This window comes from Pipistrellus hanaki, assembly GCF_964339955.1.
Source record: "Pipistrellus hanaki genome assembly, chromosome: 17".
In the NCBI taxonomy this organism is placed as follows: domain Eukaryota; kingdom Metazoa; phylum Chordata; class Mammalia; order Chiroptera; family Vespertilionidae; genus Pipistrellus; species Pipistrellus hanaki.
In genome coordinates, this window is record NC_140519.1 from 7,685,508 (window position 1) to 7,708,469 (window position 22,962).

The following is a 22,962-nucleotide window of genomic DNA, read 5'->3' on the forward strand; positions in this document are numbered from 1 at the left end:
GCTCAGGCATTTTATTGCCTCATACTGGCCAAACGCCTGAACAGCTGTAGGCTATTCCCCAAACTGATAATGCTTCTGTATTCTACCCTTTGAAACTCTACCCTCTGAAGTATATATCATATTTCCACCTTGCCTTAGGACTAATTGTGTTAAATAAATACCACAGGGTCCTTAGACAAAGGTGAGTCTTTAGCTCCTTTAGCTGAAGAACCACTAACCCTAATGCCTTTCAAAATTATCTTTCATCTTTGGACTCCTTCTTAATCATCTACAAGCAGCCCCTTTCTCCAGAATGCTGAACCCTTTGTAAGGCTGGGAAAAGAACCCTGGCATCAATGTTTACTTTTATTATTAGGTTTTAATATATTTTTTATTGATTTCAGAGAGGAAAGGAGAGGGAGAGGGAGAGATACTTAGAAACATCGATGAGAGATAATCATTGATTGGCTGCCTCCTGCATGCCCCCTACTGGGGATCAAGTCCGCAACCAGAGCATGTGCTCTTGTTCAGACCCTTTAGTACACAGGCCTGCGCTCTATTCACTGAGCAAACCAGCTAAGGCGATATTTATTTTTAAACACATGCCATTTCTTCTGAAGGAGTTAACTAAAAGTGACAAATGATTTAACAATACTATGGAGTTTGTGGGGAAATATAAATATCTTAATGCTTCGCAAGTATTTTTGAGAAGTTTTAAGCAACTTAATTAGAGAACACCTGATCATCTAAAATATTTATTTCAGCAATTTCTAAAATTATTCTACCCACCTGATAAAACGGGTCACTCCACATTTTATTTAGATCTGGAGGGCTCTCACTGTCGACACTGACTATAGAACAATATGCCAATGATTTCCACTCAGCAAGTTGGTTATAACAATCAAGGGATGCAAGTTCCCAAAAATCCTTCTCGGCTTCTGTGGGCTCACCATCCTCCCACTCTTGTTTATTGAGAGCCTGGCAAAGAAAAGTTCCCAAGATTATGTTACAACGTTCAAAAGCAGGCAAATGAAATAATGTAGGTAGTATAACATTCATTTTCAGATTTATGACAGAGGTAAAGAAAAGGGAAAAGAAAGTAACAATGAATGGGAAAATAAAACACACAAAAGGAATGTTATAGTAACAAATTAATATAAAAACCCTGACCAAGAGAAAGCCATTTTTCTGAGAAACTTACCAATGAAGCCAATTAATAAAATGAAGACTTTAAGTGACCCATAACTAGATTTAAATTGATACTGTGGGTTCTTTACCAGTTATAAAGCAATCTATTATATAGAAATTAAATATTCTAGCAGATATTGAAATAACTTAAGAGTATTTGTTAATTTATGAAATGCTTTATCTGTTATTCAATGATGTTTTCTTAAAAAGAGTAAGAGAAACAGCAATATTTTTGGTTATTATGAAACCATTCTCTGCAATTTGTGTAAAAATATACTAATAAGGCATAAAGCTGAAACATTATGAAGCTCTAAAATTTAAAACTAACAGTTTTCCATCCAGAGAACAAAAGTGCTTAATCAACTGACATTTGCTAAAGATCAATTTTACCTCATTATACTGCTTAGCAGCTGCAGAATAATCACTTCTGGCTTCTTCTAATAATGCATTCTGTGTGACTTGCTTTGTTCCGATCTCACTGCTAAAAATGCCACGGAGGACATCATATTCTCCAATTGATCTATACAGTCTATAAAGCAAACCAAAGGGGAAATGTTCAAATTAATAAATGCCCCAATATTTTAAAGTATTTACTATAATAAAATGATATTAAATCAAGATGTCATATATTATATTAACTAAAATCTTACTTTTGTTTTATAAAATCTTTAAAATTTTGAAGTTGCCATTAAGTTTTGCTGCTTTAATCATAGAGAAGACAGAAATTATTCTAAGATGCATTTGAAAATATGAAAATGTAGATTAACAATATGTTAATTATGTCATTAAATAAACTTCTTCCATGTTAATGGTACCATTATAGTAACATTGCACATATCTGTAGGTGACCTATTTAGAATCCTTGTCTTGGTCTAAAATTCAAAAGGTAGTCAAGAACCCAGAGGTGAGTAAAAAATTAACCCAGGTTTTACTGGTGTCATGCTTTAATCTGAGTTCTATGGACAATCTCAATGTTATTGATAAGTAATTTCTTATAGCTTTAATATTTGCTTGAGCATTCTTTATCTTTTCAACACATTAGCACAAATCTTCTTGATCCCACCAACCAAGCTTCCCCTTTTAAGATATTCTAAGGTACATGTTTAGTAAGCTTGTTCCCTTTCCCCTGTAATTCCCCCCCCGACCCCCCATCTTTTAAGTCTCAACACAAACGTCACTCTTCCTGAATCAGCAGTCACCTGACCAGCCAGGCAAGGATGGCTTCCTCCTTGGTTTTCCTCCAGTACAGTCCCTTCACAGGTATGACATCTCATCATGTACATCAAAAGAGCCCATGAGCTGTCTCTCTCAAAGCCCACTGTTACAAATTTAGATGAAAACTTTACACATATGCTGGCTCTCTTATTTCCACATCCAAAAAATGGTTAAAGGTACAAAAAAAGTAAAGGTAAACTTTAAACTTTAATAGCTCATGGCCCAAGAACCCAAAAGGAGATGAAGCTACAAACATTTTTCAGGAACTCATAAAAGAGGCTACCCTACACTGGCCCCAAAATCTCTAGATTATGAATACTACAACATGGGCAAAACCAGGGCTGCGACATATCAAGAAAAGGCTAAATTGTATTCCCGAAAGTGTTTGAAAGAAATGCAAAATTATTACATATAACAGTATGAGAAAGTATTAAATAAAATTACAAAAAGTGTTTAAAAGTGCTTCATTTACCCAGTATATGCACATTAGATGAGTTCTCATTCCCTGGAAATACTAAATGCACCAAGTGTTAATTATTGTTCCTATACAGGATGAGGCAAAAGTAGGTTTACAGTTTGTATGGAAAATAATACAATAATCCTATATAATAAAAGCCTGATATGCAAATTGACTGAACAGCAGAATGAATGATTGGGAGGGAGAAGGGGGGCAATGAGCGGGCAACGCCAGGCCAGCCAAGGAGGGTGCCAGCGGGCAGAGGGCGGGGACAGTGATCAGGGGGGCGGCAGCGACCTGCAGCGGCGGGGCAGCCCCATCCCCAAAGAGAGAGGCCACCAGCAGCGGTGGGGCAATGGGAGTTGGGACCAGCAGCTTGCCGGCTGGCGTCATCCCCAGATCTGCCCTCTGGTCACCTGCTGCAGAGGAGGCCACTGGTGGAGGCGGTGGGGCCGTCCCCCAATCTGCCTGCTGGTCTCCTCCTGCTTCATAGTATGGTTAGTCATGTATATATATACATATGGCTAGTTTTGTGAGCCTGTGAGAAATGTCTAATTCCTATTTTAATTCTTCTCAGCACTTGAAAATGACTTATTTAATCAGAGTCCCAATTGAAAAAGAATGACTATGAAATAGTGAAAAGGTAAGGAGTCTGAGCCCTTACTTTTACTTTCTTTTACCCTAGAACTTGGGGATCTAAATATCACTGCTATGAAATAGAAGTTCAAATTAAAATTCAACCTAAACCAAGAGATGTCTCAGAACCGCTGACTCTCTTATGATGAAACCAAAATTAATGAAACAGATATAATACAAAACAGAATAAGGACACAACAAAATCCCCCCCCCCCAATAAAATAATTGGAATAAATTGTTCCTAAAAATGTGAATCCTGCTGAAAATAACAAATCACCCTCTATTCAGTATAGCAAAGCAGCAAACACATTCAAAATACTGGGAACTGTAAGTTACAGCCACACTTACAGGAAATAAAACTTAGTGCATAAATATCCTGAGTCCAAAAAGATTGTATAATGAAATAAATTATCAGGTTTAATTAACCTATTTCCTTGGGCAAGATATTCCTTGTTATCTCATGGAATGGTACTCATATAACAGTGTATACTATCAACTTTACTTATTCATTTTCTGCCAAATTGAAATTCACTGTTCTCTCAACAGCGTCTGGATCACAGGGCTTACTTAGCAAGTTCCATCCATCTGAGAACATCAGGGGGGAGGCGGGGCCTCCCCCGAACCCGCTTGAGCGGTGGCTCTTCCGGTGCCAAGTGGAGCAAAGCCTCCTCCAGCAGGCGGATGCCCACAGGCTGCTGAAGGCTGGCCAGGCAGCCAGCACCGACAGAAGCTGGGTCAAGGCTCAGCAAGTCCGTGTGTTGGCAACTGATTTCCTGTGAGACCACAAACACATAGAGCTGTTTAGCTTGCAGTATGTTGACCATGCCTTCACAAGTGAATAATTCATTAAAAAAAGTTTTGATGTAAGTAGTGATATAACTAAAAGTTTCTCTGTGTAATTCTATTAAATTTTCCTCAACATCCAGTTTGCTCAGAGGAGGAAATGACCTTTTTATTTTTACATTTATTTTTTAATATAAAGTGGAAATAACACCCACTAGAAAAACTGAAGATATTTAAGTATATTCTATAGAGACAAATAACAATTGCAGTTGCCAGGAATATTTAGGCTGAATTGATGAGAAAAGCAGCTAAGTGCTGGCCAGGTGGCTCAGTTGGTTGGAGTATCATACTGTACACCAAAAGGTTGTGGGTTTGATTCCTTGTCAGGGCACATACCTAAGTCTTGAGTTCTATCCCTAGTTGGTGCCCATGGGAGGCAACCGTTCGATGTTTCTCTCACATCTCTGTCTTTCTCTCTCTCTCAATTACTCTAAGAATCAATAAAAAACAAACATATCCTCAGGTGAGGCTTAAAAATTAAAAGAATCAGCTGAAACAGATTTGATATCTGATCACCAAAAAGTAGGCACACTCAGCTCCAATATTCTATTCAAAACCTTTTCCACACCCATCCTTTTCACTCATGAATTACTATATTGACCTTTACTTCGTAACTCTCAATTTGAGAGTCCTATGTTCACCAAAACCATGAGAAATAAACCCCAAATCAATATAGAGAACAATATGAACAGCTCCTCCCCATCCTCTTCCCAACCAAACCGGAGTACATTTCCTCTGTTAAATGTCTTGAGTTTGAACCTGGGAAACAAATGAAGTTTGTTTCTCTAATTTAAATTTTTTATTGTTGACATTCTTGCAGATGTCCCCCATTCTTCCCCCAGCAAAAGAAGTCTTATGGCATACTCATGCAAAGTAGAGAATGCATCCTATGAAGTGTGTGTAGACTTTTACCTGGATACAGGCGACGAAAGGTGGAAAGAAAGAGTATGTGGTGGTGAGAAAATGATTGAAGTCCTGGAGCAACTTTTGAGTAATGTTGTTTTTCTCAGATGTGGTCTTGTATTTATCCATTTCTTTTATAATCGCAGAAAACAAGCTGCCAAAAAGTTGCTTTGCAATTATTGGGTCTCTCTGTGAAATGTGCACAAGGAAAGGAAATTAGGAACTGAAGTAAAAATTCTTTAATTTACCAACTATCAAAGCTTTATTTGAAAATACAAACTGTTGCAAACCTATCGACTGAACATTTAATTTCTATTTAGAAACTTTTAGACATTGGCAAGAGGAGAATTTGGAATTTAACCAAAGATATGTGCCTTAGGAAAGACATGACAGCGCAGTTTTTGGACCCAGAGATATGAATTTAAAAGCTGGAACCACATATCTAAATGGGGATAACAGGACACATTACTGCAGTCTAACATAGTTGGTAAGAAAATTAGATATCATTCTCTGATGTCATGGATAAAAACATGAATGCTCAGAGCACTCAATGTCTTGACAAGGACTCCAACCGCAGGGATTCCTTCCAGATGACAGGTCAGAGTCTCACCACGTGAAGAGAAGTTTCAGCCCCAGGAAATGGCACAGCCAACACTTGGACCAAGATCTTTTACTCAAGTCCATTGTTTCAGACAAATCAACACTTCATTTATGAAACAGTGTGGCCTCAACTATATCCCTTGACACAGTAGACCCCTGGGACAGTTATACCGGTTTTCACACATCCACAGAAAATGCAGTCCTCAAGGACCAACCTGGGCCACAGCCTGCAAGGGGGTGATCAGGCTGCTGTATTTAATCTGGATGTCGGGAAGGTCTCCTTGACGGTAACTTCTGTACAAAACGACCTGGGCATCGTGCTTCATTTTGAACTCACTCTTGATCTCCTATAATCATTAGAACCAAAGAAGATTTGAAATTTGAATTGTAATTAAGAAAATCAGTAGTACATAAGTTATGAAACTGAGAGGACCCATCATTAACATAAAGGTGAATCAGTGACAATTTGTATCCAAAATGGTTTAGTCACTATTTTGTATCATGATAGATGATAAATCCAAAAGAAAAATCACTACGGTGAAAAGATTATTTAAATATTTACTACACGTAATCTGAATAATTGTAAAATCAGAGAATCTGACTGAAAACATCTTACAGCCGTAAATCAGAGAGCTGTATTTCCTTAATTCCCCTGAGAATAAACCTTGGCCGAAGGCCCAGGTGATCACGACAGCCCCTCCTGCGATCGCCCAGGTCCTCTAGGCCTGCTCACCCACAAAGGCCAGTTTGGGCCGTTCAATTAATCCCGAATCACCCCAAGCCCAACTGTCCCCCGTGGGTCCCTGCTCATCTCTTTGTCTAGAATGTCTTTCTGTAGCTTTTCACTCATCCCTTGGCTGTCATCTCAGATACCACCTTTCAAAAAGGCTTTCCTCACTACTCCTCTCCAGACATGCTTGTTTCTTGGTTAACTTGCGGCATCACGCATGTTACACTCACCTCTGTGCCCCTGGCATTAGTAGAGCCAGATACTGAGCACACGCTCCAACAAACAAATGACCATAGTGCATGGCTCTCCCATGCCTGACCTCCCATGCGGTTCCTAAGGAGTGGTTGGCCACTGCAGATGAGACACCTATAGCAGAGGGCAGGCGTGGCTTCACACAGCAGGCCATCCCGTTTCCTCACTACTAAAAATGCCTTTTCTCAGGCCAAAATACCTCCCTGCGATTTATCCAATCATCCTGTTTTCTCTCTTCCTTCTGCTGTCTAGATATTGTTACTTTCTTCAGGCATGCCTGGTGAGGTTTCTGGTTTCATTAGGAGCCCACAGCCACTTCTGTGAGTGGGCGAAACAAAAGGCCCTCCAGATGTGACGGGGGCAGTGAGGAGGAGCAAGAGGGAGATAAACTTAAGACAATGATTTTGGACCCCAGTCCTCAAAAGAATAGTTACAGTTATAGAGATAAGAGGAAGAAGAAAAGTACATTTACTTTCCACTTCATACTCAGATGTGGAAGTTAATTAAGTGATTAAGGATTTTAACTGAATTAGAACAAAGATGGGATTTTTTAATTCATAATCTTAAAATTTTTTATCATAATCACTGATTTATAAGATTAAAGCTATGGCTAAAAAAATCAATTTCATTATTTTCACATTTTTTAAAATGTTTATTATTAACTCGTGCCACAGTTACGCCTGAAATCACTGCTTTCAGCAGAGAGCTCTGAGCTGTCTGCCCAGCCCTGCCCACCCCTTCCTCTGGGCCCACCTTTCCCTCCCCACCCATGTGCCTCCAGGAAGTAACAGGTTGTAACATGGCCTCAACCTCCAACCCCCCGACCATAGATTAGTGGTCCCCAAATGGCCCCCGACCTGAGGTGGGTCAAGACTCTGGCCTTGAGGCACAGAGTGGGGCAATCCCTTCTCAGCAGCTACAGCCATAATGTGTAAGGTTCAGGAGTAACTGGTTGCCATGGTTCCACCACACAGAGGTCAATCTGTTCAGAGAACAAACCAAACTGAGGAGAGGCTGGAAGAAGGCAGTGATGGGGCCCTGACAGGCCTGTGAGCCAGGACACACCACAGGTTTGGGGGAAACCCACACGTTTCACTCCAAGAAACCAAAGCTCCTCAGTGAGCCTGAACGCCCTTCCATTCACACTGTCAGAGGAGACTTCCGTTCACAAACAGCTTCAAGTCAGACACTGCTGCTTCTCTGATTTTGGTTTATAGACCAATATTAGAACCAATATCCGGCAGGAAGCTTCTTTCCTTAGTATGCATATATAAAACAGGTAATTGAAACCAATCAAATAAATGAGAAAGATACAAACCTTCTTTCGTTTTTGCTCAGCAATACCTTTTTTCGCATAAATCAAACTGATTTTTTCTTGGTCCTTTAAGAATCGTCTGCGTAATCTTAATATATCTACCCGACTGTCTGTGCCTGAAGAATAAAAAGCAGGTTGTTATAATTGGCCACTTCAACACTTGCCTCGTCCCCAGAATCTCCTAAAATAAACGTGAGGTTGTTTGCTTACCTCCATTTCTTATTTTATTTAGTTTTTCTTTTCTTTCTTTCTCTCTCTTTTTTTAAAGATGATTAACTAGTTTTGGAAGCTATGGAACAGAAAATTCAAGTAACTCGGTCCTACTGCTGCAGCAGAACAATGATGGGGAAAAGGACTTGGAAGACGTGGCCCCTGCAGCACCAGGCGTCCAGGGAAGGGGGAGAGGGAGGCTGAAGCAGGTGTGGTGTGAAAGTGCAGCCTCCTGGTGTTGGTGTGGGGCCGGGGTAATGGACATAGGGTCTCTGAGTAAAAAGAGCCAGCCCGGCTGGTCGCAGAGGAAACAGTGACAGTAAGACACAGGAATAGCCTGAAGGTAAGACATTCAAGGTTTTGCCCCTGGATAACCAACCAGCACGGAAGAGCAGAGATAGGGAGACATGTTTTAATGGCCCAGTCCAGCCGGACGTTGCTGAGTGAAGACCACAGTCAGCATGCACGCCCTTTTGTAAGCTATTCCAAATGCCTTTTTAGTGCCCTACTTGGGAACACATTAATAAAGGAAAACATCCTCGAGTATTTTGAGGAAAGCTTCAAATATAAAAGACAGAAACCAAAATAAACAGGGATGAGCAGTTGCTGAAATCAGATCATTCAGGCAAAATTTTTCAAAAATTATCATTTATCATCAAGGTAAGAATAGATAGTGCATCCATGGATCGAGGACTTAAGGGATGTTCAGGGAACAAAAATAGCTTATGGGAATTAAAAATATGATATCATAACAAAGCGAGGGATAGAATATAGAAGAAATTTCTCAGAATATAGAGCAAAAAGGACAAAACAGCAAGAAAAAAATTAGAAGGATAATCCGTAAGATCTGACATGCAAGCAACAGATTTCAAAAAGAGAACAGTGAGATGAAGAAATCATCAACAAAATCACCCAAGAATATTCCAGAACTAGAATATATGAGTTAGCAGCCTGACAGGGGCCTAGAAAAATGGACTAAAATAGACCAAAGAACACTTGTGTGAAATTTCCTAAAACTGGTTTAAAAGAGGAATATCCTAAGAGTGTCCACAGAGAAAACATCAAGTTCTTAGAAAGGATCAACAAAGAGATGACATCAGGTTTCTCAACCACAGCCCCGTGGAACAGGAAACTTTGACGAGTTCACACTCAGAATTCTATAGCTAAGTTACCCATGAGGTGTGAGTGCTACCAAAAGCAATGTATGGCATCAAAGTATCAACAAGCAGCATCTGCTTCTGACCCCCTTTCTCAGGAGGCTGCTTGACAAGTGTTAGACCACAGACCTTCAGGCTGTGGAGGTGGTCTCTAGACAACAGCTAAGCAGAAACCTCACCGAGGTAGCTCAGAGGCTCCTGGAGAGATTTAAGAATCTGAGACATTTATATGTTGGGATACAATAAAACTATACAACTCAGGGGAAATTTGGTGATAAATATGTAGAAATCTGAGCATCTCAAACAAAATAATTATTAATGCCCATGAAAAATTGTGTGAAAAGTTAAAGTAATGATAGAATCACTCATGGTTCAATCACAAATACTATTTATATAGTCAAGATAAAAGGAAATAGAATATCGATGAAACAAAGATTGCTGTATTGTCAATCAGCAAGCTAGATACAAGACACCTTAACAAACCAATTAATTAGGAGCCGTTAATTGTGCGCAGGTTCAGAGCAGAATATCTCTGTCAAATTCTGAACAAACACATTTTTTGTTATTTTCTTTTTATCCTTCCAGGTCTTTGTGTAAATTATTTTTGTAGACAGCTTGTAATCTTGAGTATATATCACATTTAACAAACATCTGTCATATCTATACAGACAACTTGTAGCCTTGAGTACATATCATACCTATACAGACACCAGTTAACCTTTGATATGTAATGAACAAACACTTGGCATGAGACTATGGGTATTATTATCAGAATCAGCCCCTTTAGATGGCGAGCTTGCAAGGTCAGTTAATTTTATCTTCTCTATTATTTAAGTTAAAAAAAAAGTTATTTTTACAGAATAAGAGACAGTCTAAAAATAACAAAGCTCCCTTATGGAACAAAGGACTAGCGAGAAATAGCAGAGAACTTTCAAACAGTAGTTTTCCCAAAGGAGAGATCATTACTATGCTTCAACATAATTATATCAGAAGATGAAGGCACAGGAAGAATTCATCGTGTGTTTGTGATAGATGGGGGAGAGAGACAAGAGGGAGACAAATTCTAACGCCTATAACATGAAGTCAAAAAAAGAAAGGTGGCAATATAAAAAAGACTGGAGAGATGGAAGCAAATAGCAAAAACTTGACTAAAAGAATGTAAGTGGCCGAAACTGGTTTGGCTCAGTGGTAGAGCGTTGGTCTGCGGACTGAGGGGTCCCGGGTTCGATTCCGGTCAAGGGCATGTACATTGGTTGCGGGCACATACCCGGTGGGGGGTGTGCAAGAAGCAGCTGGTCGATGTTTGTCTCTCATCGACGTTTCTAGCTCTCTATCCCTCTCTCTTCCTCTCTGTAAAAAATCAATAAAATATATATATAGAGAGAGAAGCAGAAAGAGAGAGCAACTGAGGGTCTTGTGCTGTGAGTGTTTATTGGCAAGCTGGGAGACAGTGAACACCAGAAGAAACTGCTGGGGGGCTGCTGACAGAGGTGCCCCTCACAGGGAAGCACCCATGCGGGCTGTGTCCCTGCCCGGAGCTACCTACCGGCTTGGACGGGGAAACCTCGCCATCTTGAGAGGAAGATAGGATCGGGTCAGAGGCCTGAATATCCACAGTGGCAGCGACCACCAAGCATCTGTGACCCCCAGAACGCGGATCCCAGGCGGCGTGAACACTTGCCCTCACAGGATTGCCCCACTGCTCAGCGAAAAGGTCAGATATCGCGGGGAGAGGGTGGAGAGTGCTCGCGGCGAAGATAAAAAGCCTGCGCGCACAGAGCGCGCTCGCGGAAGCTGGAGGACAAGGGCGGTGATTACAAGTAGAAGCCCCCGCTGTTGGGCGGTTCTCACCCTTGAAATTGGACGGGGATCCTAACAGGGGAGATATCTAAAGAGCAACACATTTGGATCCGGCTCGGAGGGATATCGGAGAGTTGCGGGAGATTGCAGTTGCTCGGAACTGCCCCCTCCCCTCCTCCATAGTTCCAGCTTCAGAGAGGACGGGGGGGGGGGGGGGGGGGGGGGGGGGGGGGGGGGGAAGCTGGAGGGGCTTTAGAGTCTCGGAAGTCAACCTAGAAACACTGCCCCCAGAGGCTAATTCACAAATTGACTCTAGTGTAATAAAAACAAAGCAAAACCTGCCTAAAAATCAGGACTGGATCATAACAATAGAGGAAGCGAATGACCTTCATTACTGCAAATTTTAATTAAATTTTTTAAATTTTATTATTATTTTTTTAAATTTTTAAATTTTTGTTTTTTATTTTTGTTTTCATTATTTGCAACGTTTACTCAAGAAACTATTTTTTTTCTTTTTCCTCACTTGATTTTATCTTGATAATTATTACATTGTATATGTAATCAACATTATTACTACTACTAATTTACCTTTTTCATCTTATTTTCTTTTGTTTATTTTTATTATTTTTATTTCATTTGAATATATATATATATATATATATATATTATTTTTTTTTTAATTTCAGGATTACTGTTCTACAGTCTTTATCTATCCTTCTTTCTCCAACGCTTTATTCTATCTCAACCCTACCTTTATGCCTTCACCCTCTTTCCAATCTTTTCCTTTGATACCCTGTTTATCTTAACCCTTTCCTGCTCTAGATTTCCCCCATTCCATCTGTCTACCCCCTCCTAAAATTTCACCCTACTTGTATATATCTAATTTCCAACTACCTGCTCCAAACCCATTCACACCTCCCTCGCAGTTGTCCTAAAAACAAAACAAAACAAAAAAAACAAAACAGTCTTACTCTCTAACTCTTTGAAGTTGTATGTTGAATGTTAACTTTACTGAAGTTGTATGCTTTTCTTTTATAAGATTGATTTGCCTATGCTTTTTGTTTGATTGTATGTTTTTGTTAGCTGGGTTCTAGTCACCCTTATTGGTGGTTATTAATATCGCAAACACATTTTGATTCAGTGCCTTGTGTGTTGTACCTGGTTGTGTTGTGTTTTGTGCCTTTAAATCAAAGCAGGAGAGAGAGAACTACACAACCAGACATCCTAGATCATGGGGAGACCAAAAAACAGCCCGCATATGAAAGAAAAGCAGGCTTCACCAGAAAAGGAAGTAAACGATATAGAGGCAAGCAACCTACCAGAGCAAGAATTCAGAGTAACGATCTTAAGATGGCTAAAAAGAATGGAAGACAAATTTGACAATTTGAGTAAGACCCAACCAAGAGGAAATGAAGATGACTCAAGATGAAATGAAAAATGACATCGCTACTATGAAGAACTCAATAGAAAGCATCAAGAGCAGACTAGAAGAAGCAGAGGATCGCATCAGTGAGCTAGAAGACAAAATGGAAAAAAATACCCAATTAGAGCAGCTTCTAGAAAAAAAAATTAAAAAGCAGGAGGAGAGCCTACGGGAGCTTTGGGACAATGCAAAACAAAACAATATTCGAATAATAGGGGTTCCGGAAGGAAAGAAAACCGAGGTAGACATGGAAAATGTATTTCAAGAAATAATGACAGAAAATTTTCCTGAGATAGAGAAGAAAAAACCCACACAAATCCAAGATGCTCGCAGAGTCCCAAGCAAAATGGATCCCAGAAGACCGACGCCAAGACATATTATAATTAAATTGGCAAACACCAATGACAAAGTTAGAATCTTAAAAGCAGCCAGAGAGAGACAGAAAGTTACATATAAAGGAACCCCCATCAGACTAACAACTGATTTCTCAACAGAAACTTATCAGGCCAGAAGGGAATGGGATGAAATATACAAAGTCATGCAAAGAAAGGGTCTGAACCCAAGAATACTGTACCCAGCAAGACTATCAATCAAAATTGAAGGGGAAATCAGGAGCTTCACAGACAAAAAAAGACTAAAGGAATTTATCTCCACCAAACCAGCAATGCAAGAAATGCTAAAGGGTCTACTGTAAAAATAAATAGGAAGCGAAGAAGGAACACAGGGGTATAGAATATAAATGGCATCAAATGAGTACCTATCATTAATAACATTAAATGTAAATGGTTTAAATGCTCCAATCAAAAGACATAGGGTAACAGATTGGATAAGAAAACAAGACCCATACATCTGTTGTCTACAAGAAACCCACCTCAGAAAAAGAGATGCACACAGACTGAGGGTGAAGGGATGGAAAAAGGTTTTCCAGGCAAATGGAAATGAAAAGAAAGCTGGGGTAGCAATACTTATATCTGACAAATTAGATCTCAGAGTGAAGGACATAACAAGAGACAATGAAGGCCACTTCATAATACTAAAGGGAGCAATCAAATAAGAAGAAATAACCCTGGTAAATATATATGCACCCAATACGGGAGCACCCAAATACATAAAAAAACTGCTGGAGGACATTAAGGGAGAGATTAACAGCAATACAATCATAGTAGGAGATTTTAATACCCCACTGTCACCCTTCGACAAATCATCTAAACAAAAAATCAGCAAAGAAATATCAATCCTAAATGACTCACTAGACCAGATGGAATTAATTGACATCTTCAGAACATTCCACCCCAAAGCCACAGAATATACATTCTTCTCAAATGCACATGGGACATTCTCAAAGATAGACCACATTTTGGGACATAGGTAAAGTCTCTTCAAATTCAAGAAGATAGAAATCATATCAAGCATCTTCTCAGACCATAATGGCATAAAACTGGAAATTAACTACAATAAAAATAATCCAAAGAAATCAAACACATGGAGACTAAACAGCATGCTATTAAATAAGGACTGGGTTACCAGAGAAATCAAGGAAGAAATTAAAAACATCCTGGAAACAAATGACAATGAAAACACAACAATCCAAAATCTATGGGACACAGCAAAAGCAGTTTTGAGAGGGAAGTTCATATCCTTACAAGCCTATTGCAAAAAACTAGAAAAAAGTGTAACAGATGATCTAACTCTACAACTCAAAGAGTTAGAAAAAGAGCAACAAGAAAAGCCCAGTGTAAGTAGAAGGAAGGAAATAACAAAAATCAGAGCACAGATAAACAACATAGAGACCAAAGAAACAATACATAAGATCAACAAAACCAAGAGCTGGCTCTTTGAAAGGATAAACAAGATAGATGGACCTCTAGCCAGACTAACCAAGAAACAAAGAGAGAGGACCCAAATAAACAAAATCAGAAATGAAAGAGGTGAAATAACAACAGACCCCACCGAAATACAACGGATTGTTACAAAATACTATGAACAACTCTACTCCAACAAACTGAACAACCTGGAGGAAATGGACATATTTTTAGAAAAATATAATCTTCCAAAACTCAATCAGGAAGAATCTAAAAATCTCAATAAACCAGTGACTTGGGAAGAAATTGAAACAGTCATCAAAAAGCTTCCAGCAAACAAAAGCCCAGGGCCAGATGGCTTCACAGGAGAGTTTTACCAAACATTCAAGGAAGAACTAAAAACTATCCTCCTCAGACTATTCCAAAAAATCCAAGAGGAAGGAACACTTCCAAATTCCTTCTATGAAGCCAGCATCACCCTAATACCAAAACCAGATAAAGACAACTCAATGAAAGAGAATTACAGACCAATATCCCTCATGAACATAGATGCTAAAATCCTCAACAAAATTCTAGCAAATCGACTCCAGAAGAACATCACAAAGATCATACACCACGACCAAGTAGGATTTATTCCAGGAATGCAAGGATGGTACAATATCCGCAAATCAATAAACGTGATACATCACATAAACAAATTGAAAGATAAAAATCATATAGTCATATCAATTGATGCAGAAAAAGCATTCGATAAAATCCAACACCCTTTTCTGATAAAAACTCTTAACAAGGGGGGAGTACAAGGATCATACCTCAACATAATAAAAGCTATATATGATAAACCCACAGCCAACATTATACTCAATGGGCAAAAACTAAAACCATTCCCTCTAAGAACAGGAACAAGACAGGGATGCCCACTCTCACCACTCCTGTTTGACATAGTACTGGAAGTACTAGCCATTGCAATTAGACAAGAGGAGGAAATAAAAGGCATCCAAATTGGAAAAGAAGAAGTAAAGTTATCCTTATTTGCAGATGACATGATATTGTACATAAAAAAACCAAAAGACTCCATTAAAAAACTAATTGACTTAATAAATGAATTTGGTAATGTAGCAGGATACAAAATTAATGCCAAGAAATCCATGGCTTTTCTATACACCAACAGAGAAACTGCAGAAACAGAGACTAAAAAAGCAATTCCATTTACCATCGCACCAAAAAAATTAAGATACCTAGGAATAACTTTAACTAAGGAAGTAAAGGACCTATATGGGGAAAACTACACGACACTGAAAAAAGAGATAGAGGAAGATGTAAGGAGATGGAAGAACATACCATGTTCATGGATTGGTAGGATCAACATCATCAAAATGTCCATACTTCCTAAAGCAATCTATAGGTTCAATGCACTCCCCATTAAAATACCAACGACATATTTCACCGACCTAGAAAGAACTCTCCAAAAGTTCATTTGGAACAATAAAAGACCCCGAATAGCCACAGCAATCCTGAGAAAGAAGAGTAAAGTAGGAGGGATCTCAATACCAGACTTCAAACTATATTACAAAGCCACTGTTCTCAAAACAGCCTGGTACTGGCACAAGAACAGACATATAGATCAATGGAATCGAATTGAGAACCCAGATATCAACCCAAATCACTATGCTCAACTAATATTTGACAAAGGAGGCACGAATATACAATGGAGTCAAGACAGTTTCTTCAATAAATGGTGTTGGGAAAATTGGACAGACACATGCAAAAGAATGAAACTAGATCACCAACTTACACCATTCACAAAAATAAACTCAAAATGGATACAGGACTTAAACATCAGACGGGAAACCATAAAAATACTAGAAGCATCCACAGGCAGCAAAATCTCAGACGTATGCCAAAAGAACTTCTTCACTGATACTACCCCTAGGGCAATGGAAGCTAAAGAGAAAATAAACAAATGGGACTACATCAAAATAAAAAGCTTTTTTACAGCAAAAGAAACCATCAACAAAACAACAAGAAAGCCCACAGTGTGGGAGAACATATTTGCAAATGATACCACTGATAAAGGTTTAATCTCCAACATCTACAAACAGCTTATACAACTAAATAAAAGGAAGATAAATAATCCAATTAAAAAATGGGCAATGGACCTAAATAGAACATTTTCAAAAGAAGACAGAAGGAAGGCCAAAAGGCACATGAAAACATGCTCAAAGTCACTAATTGTCCGAGAGATGCAAATCAAAACAACAATGCGGTACCATCTCACACCTGTCAGAATGGCCAACATCAACAAATCAACAAATGACAAGTGTTGGCGAGGTTGTGGAGAAAAAGGAACCCTCGTGTACTGCTGGTGGGAATGCAGACTGGTGCAACCACTGTGGAGAACAGTGTGGAGTTTCCTCAAAAAACTGAAAATGGAACTCCCATTTGACCCAGTAATCCCACTTCTAGGAATATATCCCAAGAAACTAGAAACACCAATCAGAAAGGATATATGCACCCCTATGTTCATAGCAGCACAATCTACACTAGCCAGAATTTGGAAACAGCCTAAGTGTCCGTCAGCAGATGATTGGATCCAAAACCTATGGTACATCTACACAATGGAATACTATGCTGCCATAAAAAAGAAGGAATTCTCATCATTTGCAGCAAACTGGATGGAATTGGAGAACATCATGCTGAGTGAAATAAGCCAATCAATGAAAGAGAAACACCACATGACCTCACTCATTTGTGGATAATAAAGAGCATTATAAACTGATGAACCAAAAGATAGATATAGAGACAGTATATCAACAAGTAGACTGTCAAATTACAGCAGGGAGGGGAGGAAGATTTGGGGGAGATAATAGATCAACCAAAGGACTTTTACACATGCATATAAGTACAACCAATGGACACAAAACTCTGGGGAGGGAGGGGATGTGTGGGAGGGAGGGAGGGGGGCAAAAAAAAATCAATAAAATATATTAAAAAATATATATATAATAAAATAAATAATAAATATATATATATATATATATATATATATATATATATATATATATATATAAAAGAATGTAAGTGGTTGTACAGTGGTGCCTCGCATAACGAACGCCTCGCACAGCGAACTTTGGACAGGTTTTTCATGAAACCATCGGCCAAAAAGCAGAAAATGGATGAAGATGTGCAAGATTCGGTAGACTCTACTTAGTCTGTCTTAAAATTAAAAAAATGTGTGTTTTTTTAAAAAAAAATTATGTTTTTAGATGTATCTAAATAAAAATATGTCATCTTAGCATATTTTTTTATGTCATCTTAGCATATTTTATGCTACAGAACGAATTATTTTTTTTAACATGTATTGTTATGGGAAAACGATTTTCACATAACGAACTTTTCGCATAACAAGCTTGCTCCTGGAACGAATTAAGTTCGTTGTGTGAGGCACCACTGTATCTATAACTTCTAACAAGCTGTGGAAAAGTATTTGACTCTTTAAACGAGATGCATGGCCGAAACCGGTTTGGCTCAGAACGGTTCTGGGTTCGATTCCGGTCAAGGGCATGTACCTTGGTTGCGGGCACATCCCCAGTAGGGGGTGTGCAAGAGGCAGCTGATCGATGATTCTCATCGATGTTTCAAACTCTCTATCCCTCTTTCTTTATCTCTGTAAAAAAATCAATAAAATATATTTTTTTAAAAATAAAAAAATAAACTATATGCATGTATTACTCTGATACAAATAACTGAAGGAAACTAAAATAAAAAATAAAATGATAGAAAAGTAATATTTTAATTAAATTACAACTTTAAGTTTTTAAACTGCATTCCCTTTTAATGATAATAAACAGTAACATAGTAAGTACTAACTCACTATATATTATGAACCTCCAAATGTTCCTCTTCAGGCAAAAAAATACATAAACTGCCACGAAGACAAAATATGAAATATTTGAAATCTATCAAAGTACGTGGGGAGATTCAAGTATATTAATTTAATTACTATAAGCATTTATTTACCTACTCAGTTCTATGGCTGAGTTTTTTCAAACCCATATATAAAATGTCTATGGGAAAGTTTAAAAATTAGATTTCACCTCTTACCTTTATTATTTTATATACATGGTTCCTCAATTCTACCTACATCATCCATGACATATTTTCACTCTAAAAATGTAGAAAGGGAAAAACTGTGCAACAATTTGAATCGTGGACAGTAACTCCTATCATCTTAGCAATTGCATTTGTTTCTGAGCCTCATCCCTCTTCTATAAAGAAACCAGTTAAGTTGGTCACCAGCAGTCACCACACATAAATGGAACTTTGGACTGTCGCAAATGCACACCAACTTTTCACAATTCTACAGAAAGCTGAACATGCCCACGGGTTTAAGATAAGCAATCGTAAAGGGTCAGAGAGATAACTTACAAGCAATGGGAAGGTGATAGTCACTTTAGTAGTTCATTTTAACTTTGGGGCTTTTCACAATCAAAGTTACAGGAAGGACTGAGAGCCATGCACTCTTGCTGGATCTTATACTGGTTTGATGGAAAAACGGAGGGAAAAGACTAAGTAAAAAAGACTGGCTGGAAATGGTCAAGTGTGAAGGAAAAGACAGAGGAATGGTTCATTGGCCCTCTGTCAAATGCACAGTTAAGAACTAAAAGAAGGCTAGATAGATTTACCTTTCTATTGATATATTAAATTTAGAGAATGGTCCATAGCCACAAGTTTGCTACATGAAAGTGTAAAAAAAGAGTAGTTGGGAATAAGGGAAGTATTTTGTGTATTTTTATGTTCCTACAATTAAGTAAATTTAACTTTGCTAATTTTACTTCTATCTATCTATAATAAATCCATTAAGTTGGCATTTCCCCAGGGTTCTGTCTTGGGACCTTTTCTCTCTTCATATTTTCTTCCTCTGGGTTTTCACTCAGTCCCAGCGCTACAGTTCTCGTAAGGAGCTAACCTTACTGACCTCTATCTCAGCCCTCTCAGCACTGGGTCTGTGAGCCCTGCCAGCATTTTCCACTCGGCTGTCTTAGCATCACCCATGGGCTCGCCCTGTCTCTCCAACCCCACCCTCTTCCTTTCTGAATCAGAGACTTAGCTTACTAATCCAGGTCAAGGTGTGGCTGCCTTTGACCTCCACCTCTCAATATCCCTCAGGCACTCCACATGCTGTTCCACAAACCACCCCAAGAGGTCATTCGGAGACCCTGTGTCTGTCTCTGCTGGGTTCACTCCCTGAAGCTGTGTGGCTCATTCCTAAAGCCACACCCCCCACTCTCAAGCCTGCTTTCTCAGCATTCTTTACTTAGCTCCCAGTGTGCAGAAGCATCTGCTTAACTGGGCTGCTACAGTGCACACTAGAGTGGGCTCTCACTCAGTGCTCACTGAGCTGATCGGAGTCTCTCCCACCACCCAACACATTCCCTACTTCTCCCTCTCCAGCCCCATCCTTTCCCTCCCAATATCTCCATCCCCACGGCTAGTCTCAAAGGCTACCTCCTCCACAGCCTTTCCTGAGGCTCCCTCCACTGTCTGCCTGGACTTAACATCGGAGACTTAGCTTACTGAGCCTGCCTCAACTCTTGATTGCCTACCCAACCCTATTGCTCTGGAAAGTCACTAAGTAAATGAATTGAGTTCAATTTATCCAACAGCTTTTCTGGAACACATAAAACTACAATTTCAACATGGTAAATACCCAGACAAATTTACTGAATTAAATTTTAATGGTATTTATTACAGGTTATAAGAATACCTGAATGCAATAAAAAATGTCCTTTCTTTATCTAAGCCTCTGCATTGATTTAGAGGGCAGGTCATTTTTTTTTTAATGTGGTTATTCCCTTTTAAAAAAAAAACTATTTTATTGAATTTTTATAGAGAGGAAGGGAGACGAAGAGAGAGTTAGAAACATCAATGAGAGAGAAACATCAGTCAGCTGCCTCCTGCGCACCCCCTACTGGGGATGTGCCCACAACCAAGGTACATGCCCTTAACTGGAATTGAACGTGGGACCCTTGAGTCTACAGGCTGACGCTATATCCACTGAGCCAAACCGGTTAGGGCGAGGGCAGGTTATTTTAAACACATCAATAATCTTACTTTACCTTTTGCTTTGTTATCCACCATGTCTCCTGGGAGGGCCAGCCTTTTTTTCCCAAAATCAGGTCCCACTGACTTCGAGGGTGCAGTCTTTAATTTCTCACTCCTCTTGTGAGCAAACAGTAAGGAGGAAGACAAGGAATCAGATGATGAAGAAACCGTATAATCCATCAGCGGGTCAATACTGCTTCCAGTCAGCCAGTTAAAGGAGCTTCTTCCATCTGCAAAAGGCACAACCAGTGCATTTCTCAGCAGCTCAGAACGGCACACCCTGCAAGCCCACCCCACCCACTGCACCGGGCAGCTCCAACCGCCACAGCACACCGGTGAGACAGCGGGATCGTCCTGGTGGCAGCTGGGGCCTCCGCGTGCTCACCTGCGACAGCGACTGGGCACAGCCTCTCCAGGGACAGTCATGTCAGAGCAGGAGACATGACATGGGAGGTCATGCATGGACAACCAGAGGCAGCTCAGGTGACTGGACCTCAGTGTCCTCACTGAGTACTGAACATATCACCTGTTCTTTCAAGCTGCTGTGTCCATTCCAGAAAGGTTTTGTAACTACTATAAATTACTAAGATCCCTGATTTCTATTATTAGTGTCATAAAATTCCCGTTATTCAAATCAGTCCTATTTCTAGAACCAATAGAATGTGAAAAAAATTCATATAAAGGAAAAATATTGTGGTGTTTCTATGAAATAGTTTAGATATTTTACTCTAAACGTGCACTTTGATGATCACAAAAAGTTAAACCATTTAAGAAAAAAAAGCTTAATATACTATAAACACAGTAAATAAAGATGGTTTGCCTCTACTTTGCTTCTGAGATATAAGATTTTAAATTTGATGCACTAAACAGATTTTTCTGGGGGAAAAACTAAATATAATGTACTAAAACTTTTCCTTTTTTTAAGTCAGAAATAGTCCTTTTCCCCTTTTCAAAAATATTGCGGTTATATTATTTATAATATCAAATCGACTATTTTAACCATGTTTAAGTCTAAACCATGTACTTGACACCAAGTACATTTACCTGGTTGGGTAACCATCACACCATTGTTTCCAGAACTTGTTCATCGTTTCAAACTGAAGTGCCACATCCATTAAACAAACACTAACTCCCTGCAGTCCCCTTCCCAGGCCCTGGAAACCACCCTTCTACTCTCTGTCTCTAAGAAGTTGACTACTCTAGGGACTTCAGACCTTTTCTCCTTTGATGGACATATCTTCTTTTGTCGTTCTCATCACTTTTTAAAAAATATATTTATTGATTTTTTACAGAGAGGAAGGGAGAAGAGAGAGAGAGAGAGAGCTACAATAGAAACATAGATGAGAGAGAGAGACATCGATCAGCTACCTCCTGCACACCCCCCACCGGGGATGTGCCCGCAACCAAGGTACATGCCCTTGACTGGAATCGAACCTGGGACCTTTCAGTCTGCAGACCGACGCTCTATCCACTGAGCCAAACCGATTTCGGCAGTTCTCATAACTTTTTCCCATTATCTTTTCACTGCTCACAAATGGCCAGTGTTCTTGCAGTAGAGGCTGTTTCCAAGGTAACAGTGCATGGTGCACAAGAGGCAGGCATTCAGATGGAAGGTTACCTGTGCTCTGTGTTGGTGTGAAATCAGACTGCTGTTGCGTGGCCCGTATCTGCCGGGCCACAGCCCCTTGACCAGAGAGGGATCCTTCCTGCGTCTGGAGAGCACTCTGAGAAGTCTGAGTCTCGATAAACATAGGCGTGAGGACGGTACTTCGAAAACGCCAGTCAGAATCAATGGTGTATTCCTGCATGTGAGAGAACGTCAAATACAGTGACGGTCCTTCTTTAGCAACTTGGAAATATTCTGATTTAAAATCCAATGGTACTATGAGCAAGTATGTACTCTAACTTCATATCTCTGTGGGAAGCAGCAGAAGAATCTTTTCTGACCTAAAACTTTTAACTAAATAACCACTAGAAAAACTAATTGGTCCTGGGGGAGAAAAACCATTTTCCTACTCTTTAATATTCAATGCCATACTCAATAATATCACAACACAGCTGCAACAAGTTAAATGACTCAAATCCTTCCTAAATACTCACCACGTGCCCAGCACTGGGCACGATATTAGGAATACAAGTGCGAGTAGCACAGATCAGGCTCTGCTGCCCAGGAGCTAGAGAGAGAAAGTGAACTCTTTGTTTATAAATCACAGTTGTTAAGGCTGCCAGGAGACAGCATAAACTCCACATGTACAGGGTGGATAGGAGGAGTGATGAAAGGGAGAGAAGCTATTAAGGAGAAAGGAAAATTTAAGTGGAGGTTGAAATGAGAAGTGTGAGCTGTGTG

At 39.4% G+C, this 22,962-nt stretch overlaps 1 protein-coding gene across 1 annotated transcript in view; it reads right to left on the reverse strand.

Annotated features, from left to right (window-relative positions):
* Positions 1-22,962, reverse strand: part of PRKDC (protein kinase, DNA-activated, catalytic subunit) — a 181,611-nt gene that overhangs the window by 39,280 nt on the left and 119,369 nt on the right. Inside the window, exons 58-65 of the mRNA XM_084864319.1 lie at positions 22,234-22,417; positions 20,630-20,845; positions 8,122-8,234; positions 6,037-6,168; positions 5,231-5,410; positions 4,043-4,248; positions 1,558-1,696; positions 769-957 (exon numbers count right to left, since the gene is read on the reverse strand). Of these exons, the coding sequence (XP_084720445.1) occupies positions 769-957; positions 1,558-1,696; positions 4,043-4,248; positions 5,231-5,410; positions 6,037-6,168; positions 8,122-8,234; positions 20,630-20,845; positions 22,234-22,417 (1,359 nt within the window). The remainder of the gene's footprint in view (positions 1-768; positions 958-1,557; positions 1,697-4,042; positions 4,249-5,230; positions 5,411-6,036; positions 6,169-8,121; positions 8,235-20,629; positions 20,846-22,233; positions 22,418-22,962) is intronic.